The 7,510-nt window shown below is 33.8% G+C and overlaps 1 protein-coding gene across 1 annotated transcript in view; it reads right to left on the bottom strand.

Moving 5' to 3' along the window:
• Nucleotides 1–40: 40 nt before the first annotated feature.
• LOC114131015 (FMRFamide receptor-like) overlaps nt 41–7,510 on the bottom strand; it is a 79,687-nt gene continuing 72,217 nt past the window's right edge. The window contains exon 4 of the mRNA XM_027996138.2: nt 41–6,995. Coding sequence (XP_027851939.1) covers nt 6,486–6,995 — 510 coding nt within the window. The 3' untranslated portion in view covers nt 41–6,485. The remainder of the gene's footprint in view (nt 6,996–7,510) is intronic.

Raw genomic sequence — 7,510 nt, 5'->3', positions numbered from 1 at the left:
TGTGTCCAGTTGTGTGTGGGGTATAGAAGTTAAATAATAATGCCATGAACAAACACCGCTATATATTTCGTAAATGTGAATTCGTATATTTTATAATTTAAACGTTTATTCATCTAAAAATGCACAGTATCATTAATAGGTATCGTAAAAATAATGTACAGAATAATATTATAAGTTATAATATATTATATTATGCGGTTTTCTTAACGAACTCACGTCTATAATTTAGAGTACCTGAGTACATGATAATCATTATAATATATTAGTTGATATCTTTAAAATCAAACGTCACTACAGTATTGTATTGTTTTACAACTTATATCTAAGACGGTACATATATTAAATTGTATAAATCTACATCTATAAGACAAATTTGAGTAACAATAATAATTAAAAAAAAAAGAAACATTCACTTTTAATTTTATGAAATTAGTATCTTTTTTTGGATATGCTTATATTAGGTATATAATAATATTTATAAATTACAATAACTTATGACGATCTAATAGTGTATTCATTGTTTAGGATATATATCAATTAAATGTTATAATATTTACGATGAGACATGAGATATATTAATATGATAATTATTTATTACAGCTTATCAGAGTACATCTCAAAAAATTAATATTATTTTCCGATGTGTGTACTTCGGTGTTAATTATAATAATTTTAAATTGGATGACTGCAGACTTGGTTAAAATACTTTTTAAAAGTATTTTGAATACATGTTCCAAATACTTAAAAAAAAGTATTCAGAATATATATTTGAATACTTTATAATAATAATATTTCCAAATATTTGGAATACTTTTTTTAGTAGATTTAGATTTCAATGACGAAAATATATGTTTTTCAATTCATTCTTTATAAATGAATATTAGGTATAATAATCTCGTTTTATTTATAACTATACACAAGTGCAAAAGCTTCAATGACGAAAAAAGTAATGAAATTATTTTTTAAGTGTGTTTGGACGTTAAAAAAGTATTTAAAAAGTATTCCGAGTATTATCCAAGTCTGTGGATGAGTTTCGACAGTCCGCGAGAGTGGCGTGCGGTGTCGAGGCGGAAATAAATCGCTCGCAGTACACATTGACCTGTCGGTATATAGGTACCTACTTAACGTTTGTGTTGAGTGTGTAAAAATAGCGAACGGTAAATGGCAAACGGAAAACGTCGTCGTGTACGGATTTTGTTGCCAGATATTAAAATTAAAATTTAGTTCACGCGCACGCCATTCTTCCAGTCACCTATTTTAGGTCAAGTACGACAACGATGATTATAATTATTATACTACACGCGTTGTGTAGTACTGTAATACATATAGAGTATACTAAATATACTATGTATTCAAGAGCGGAGAGGAACCATCGAAACTCATTTATATACTGGTTGGGAGATGGGAAGGGAGAAGACTTTTTGGTTTTGTTTTTTGTCCACGATATATATTACAGAGTAATATAAATTTAAGGGTTGGTGAGCACATATCTATTTATTGGGGATGAGGGTGGTGAGGAACCCGTAATCATAATTTAATTGTGTACGTTGCTATGTGGACACCGTATAATAGTAATTGCGATAATGACAATAATAATAATAATAATACGAGACCGCAAACTACGTTATAATACGCGTATAATATGCATGCAGGACAGATCGGCGCTTTGGTCGACGGTTATAAACGGACCTGGCCGTGGTGGCTTTAACACGCGGGTAAAATTTATGTAATTGTATATGTTTAAAAACGCACACATTCACACACGATAATCGTTTTTAAACGAGAGGAAGTATAATTAAGTTAATTTTTTATTTACACTTACGTATATATACGAGTATTTTTTATGGCGACGCCGTGGTCGGTTAAAAAGACTACGACGATAATAATAATATAATATAATGTACTATAATATACTTACACCTTAACAAATAGTAACAAACCACATATATTTATAACTATATTATATCTACGTGTAGTATTAATGATGATAATGTATTATGCGCGTAATGATGAGAGTTGAGGATAATGCAAGTATAATATTATTTACGCCATGCAAGCTTATAGGCATGGAGTAAGTACTTATAGGTTTTTTTATTCATAAATTATGCATAATATGATATACAAAGTTTTGGACACAACACTGGTACCTACATAGACAATTTCAATGCGTATACTTATGCCTAATTATTTTGAAATGTCCGTAGGTACATATTTCAGTTTGTTAAGAGCAACTCAGAACCATAATTTATTATTAAACGTATTTGAATTATCTATAAACCGCTCAGGTACGTAGTATAGCCAATTTATTTTTTAGGGATGGTGAGGGGGGGGGGGTTATAAATAATTATGATTAAGTACAATTTGTATGTTTTTACATGTTTATGATATACAAAACCTTTTTTTTTTATAATTATAATACAATCTAATCTAATTATTTTCAACTAATATCTATTTTTACTCACACTGCTGGATATACAATATAACATTATTCATAACAATATTAATTGTCTGTTCATTTATTTTTTTTTGCTATTGTATCCAATACTTCCTTTATAGAAGTGGATACTTATAAATTTATTGACAGAAAATCAATTAAATGTCCCATTAAAGTTCATTTCCAGTTTTATATGAAGTAATGTTTTTAAGCGTTTCAATATTGAAAAGGAACGCTTTACTGTTGCTGTAGAAACTGGTTGACTTGAACAATGTTTAACAAAACATTTGTTTGGCTAAAAATTCACATCACCTGCATCCAAATTATCTATCATTCAATGGGTTTTTTTACATTTACTCATTTTTCACACCATAAAAAATATTCAGTCATAACCACTTTTTCAGATACCTACACGGTCTTCGTAAATTATGTTTAGATTTTTAAGTTCTGAAACATTTTATTAATAGGATTTCAATTATTGATGACAAAAATCATTGTTTTGTTTAAAACGGTTACCCAGATTTAAAATGAGACTGTACCTATATTAAATTACTGGTGGTACAAATATAAGTGCTCTATAGTATTTTTCCGATGAGTTACAATCATAATTTTCACCATGTTTTTGGTTTTTAATAATACAAAGGCCTAAAATATCTGAATCAAAATAATGGTTTGTTGATTTATTAGCTTCTTGAAAAATAGTTGAAAATGATTTTGAATCCCTATAACGCGTACCTACAATTATATCAGTTACTTAGTCAGCATACCCATGTATATTTTTAAATAATAATTGACGTTATTCAACGTTGCTGACGTGCTTATCTTGTCTCTGCGATAAAATAATGTTCCAAATTTGACCGTTCTACAGTGGTTATTTTTGTACCACAATACATAAAATATTAACATTTTTGAATAACACTTGGCCACTTAGGTACTTAATAAAAAAAGTATTTTAATTTGATTTAAATTATAAAGGATTACGACTTTAAATTCCGATACGAACAAATTTTGGAGGGGGGGGGGGGTTAAATTCAATAAATTTTGGTTTTTAGTATAAACAGATAATCATTAATGTTAATAATGTGGTTTAATTAAATTATTGGTTTTTTGAATAGGTATAATATTGTTAGAACTTTTATTTTATAGTATCAGCTCATGTTTTTTCTCCAAAAATATTTGTTTGTTATTAATCAATTAATATAGGTAGGTAGATTGGAATGTCGGATATCAATAAAAAGTATTACCTATTGGTCCAATGGTCCATCCCTATTATTTATTTTCTGCGTATCGAGTGTTACCGAAACGCGTTCGAGTATCGGGCAGGTTGCAGCATCAAAAATAAACTATAATTTTAACTCTATTTGATATACGTTTATTAAATCGTGCTAATATTATGTACCTATATTAATTTTCATACCACAAAGTACCTACGCTAATAAGTATTATAACATTATTTATGTGATCGATCGCGCTTTTCAAAATTTCAAGCCTGTTGATTAACCGAATTCTGATCTTTTTCCAATTTTCAAGGAAATGATATTTTAACGTTACCGTGATAATAGATTGGTATTTGGACGTGGAGGAGGTAGGACAGGACAATTTAACGTTATTTTTCAACCTAATTATTTTTCCTGACATTTTCAACGTGAATCCGAAAAAAACATTAAAATAAATGCACGAACGACGACTACTGAACGGTATCAGCACTGAGACACTATAGCTAGATTGTATAATACAATATTATCTGCGTTGATTCGGACCCTTGTTTTTATGTCAAGCATTTTAAAGCCCAAGGGAGTAAGACTTCATCTCATTTAAATTTCTCTTTTATTCTCGTATAAAGTGTTATATGTATATAAATTATAATTTTTCTTGATTTTTCTTGAAGGGTCTACGAAAATACTCATACAAACACACACACGTATGTATAATGTAAATATAATGCATATGTGTGTGTGTGTGTTTAGATCCCGAGGATTATTACGCGCTGTCGATCATTAGGTATATGTAATAATATGCTTATTTTATGTGCTAATAAAACTCAATTATTTTATAGTTATATGATGTTAATTGGACAAGTACCTACCTATACTTACAAGAAAGAATACGTGAATGTAGCTAGCAAGAACGAACCTATATTTTACGACATACACACACACACACACACACACACACACACACACACACATATAATATATATACATTATACATATGTAAAGTACAGCACGCGTGACTGCAGTGTGAGTCTGCATCAACTCAAGACTTGGGAGATGGTAATTAGCGTCACTATATTAAACTTATATACTTTATATATATATAGCTACCAGCTAATAATAATTACTGCTTTTGGCGCCAGCAGTAATCGTGTTCAGCGACGCTTTCGCGGACAGATAAAAGGATATAATATAATATAGATACCTACACGCGGGACTGCTGTACTAAAATTGTATATAATCTGCAGCTGCTCTGCCATGAAATTATTTTAATGGTTATAAAATCCTTTTCGAATTGGAAGTATAAATATTATCAATGAGTTTTTATCGTTTATTATATAACGCGTTGGCTGTTGAGCCACGCAGTAGCAACACTGGTTCGGAATTTCGGCGACGAGAGGTGTGCGAAGAAGGTTTTCTTAGGCTATTGTCTTAAATCTTAAATGGACAGGCGTAGATAAATTGTATTAATACTATAGATATAATAATGTTAGTTTGTTGCTGTAAAATAATTATTTACAAATAAGACGTGCAAATCCATATTTTGAGTAGGTAGATATTAATTCTTTGTTTTGCCTCAAATTTAAAAATCGTTCAGCCATCATACCATTGTGAGAATATTATTTCAAGATATATTTTTTTAACGCGTATTGGCACGTATGATAGTAAATTGTCATCTTTACATATACTTTTTGGTTTTTACCACATCGCCTATCGATTCGTACATGTGGAAAAAATGGCTTAGAAACAACGCTACCTTTATACATAGTGTTATATACATGTTTTTTTTTGGGAATAATTTCGAAAACGAAAAGCAATGCGTATTGACAGATTCTTATATAGTATCCGTTACGCGTAGGAGTAGGTTACCTAGCTAAAAAAACGATTTTATATATACACTAGAAATCTATTTGGTCGTTTTCAACGTAAATCGCGATCATTTTGCTCGAATGGAAATCGCGTTGTCGATTAGTAAAGGGGTGATTAATAGGTATCTAAAGGCATGTATATATAATATATATATATATATATTATAGACGATGCGCAGCAATAATGCAACAACAGGGATGGCCGTGTCGTATAATATGAATTGCGGTAGAAAAAAAGTGCGCGGTAAAAAAAAAATAGGACCTTTCTGCAGGAAGTCTACCGCGTAGTGTATTACGATGATTACCTACGTATCGTACGGATTTAGGAGTATAGGGCTGCACGTCATACGTAAGTATCGCGATTCGTGCGGGTGCATAAATGTATATAGTAATAATATGATAACGATATTATATTATTATTATATTATTATAATAACTGTGCAGAGCAGTGTGTGACAGACGTTGTCGTTATTTGTACCTATCGAATAATATTTATACGTCGTACCTACCTAGTCGGACGTCGGTTTTACCTAATAATAATTAATAATTAATAAAGCCTCGAGTTCACTGCAGTTGCATGTATATATTGTATACTATACGCTGTATATTTCATTATCGTCGTCCGTCGCGACCAAAAGTCGAGCTAAACCGGAAATCTCACCCGACAGATCGCGGTCGACGTAAAATATCGTACCATATATAATATTAATATGTATATTATCGGTGCGACGACGTGTCGCGTACAGTCATAGGCGCCGGCAGAAATTTTTTTAGGAGGGGGCAATGTTAGGATTTGTTAAATAATAAATAGTAATTTATCTGTAAACATTCAATTTAAAACATATTTTTGAAAAGCCAGGGGGGGGGGTAAATGCCCCAGCTTGCCCCCCCTTGCGGGCGCCTATGCGTACAGTATATAATATACGGGCGACCGCGGGCGGACTCGCGGCTCTCGACGTACGACCGCGCTCAGAGGACGGCCGTGGCGGTCAGCTTGTTGTTGTTGTTGGCGTGTCTGCCGTGGCCGGTGCCGGATCGCACGAGCAGTTCGCGTTTTCCGGCGGCGGCGGCGGCGGACGGCACGCCGGTGATGTCGGTCATCTGCGTCACCTCGGTGTTCCGCCGGACAATGGTGCCGGTTCGCGGGTAGCTGACCGACGACCGGAGCGTAGCGTTGCGCGCGTGCCGGGCCGCCAGGAACGGCATGAACGTGATCATGAGCGTGCGACGGTACTTGCGGCTCATCGCGCAGTACAGCATGAAGTTGGAAGCGGCGTTCACCACCATCAGGAAGTTGAAGATGGTGTGCAGGCCGCGGTTCACGTAGTACGCGGGCGTCTTCTCGGGCGGCTCGTACACGGACGCGGTGAGCATCATCACGGCCGTGGGCGTCTGACACACGCAGAACATGATCACCACGGCGATCAGCGTCATGGTCATTTTGTTCTCCTGCCGTTGCCTGTTCCACACCATGTTCCCCTGCGAACGACAAAAACGACAACGATAAGTCAATATAATCGGAAGTACAATAAATAGCTAGGCGCGCCCTAGCCTGCTGCTGTCGTATAGCTTCGCGCTAGGTCGGCAGAAGACAAAATATGTCGATACCGCGGCATCTATAGAACTCGTACCGACGAGTTGGGGTTTTAAACGGATTTTCTAAAACCCCGAGACGAACACGTATATTTAATACAGCGCGGAACCTCGTTAACCCGAACCTTTATAAGTCGAATTTTCGATAACTCGAATTTTTTTTTCACCCCCAACCGATTCGAGTTATCGATATTTCACTGCGTAAATAATATTGTCTATGCGAAAATCATCGCGTGTTTTATTAATATATTAGTGCGCATTGATTCCATATAATATAGACTGTAATACTTTATATAGTGTTTAAATCTTTTAAATGTCAGTCCCAAGCCAAATACAAGTAAGCATTGCAGTAGGTATATGTACCTACTGTGGCGTTAGAAATTTATAAATACAAGACAAAT

Source organism: Aphis gossypii, chromosome 3 (genome assembly GCF_020184175.1).
Source record: "Aphis gossypii isolate Hap1 chromosome 3, ASM2018417v2, whole genome shotgun sequence".
Classification (NCBI taxonomy): Eukaryota; Metazoa; Arthropoda; class Insecta; order Hemiptera; family Aphididae; genus Aphis; species Aphis gossypii.
This window is presented reverse-complemented; position numbering and strand designations above follow the sequence as displayed.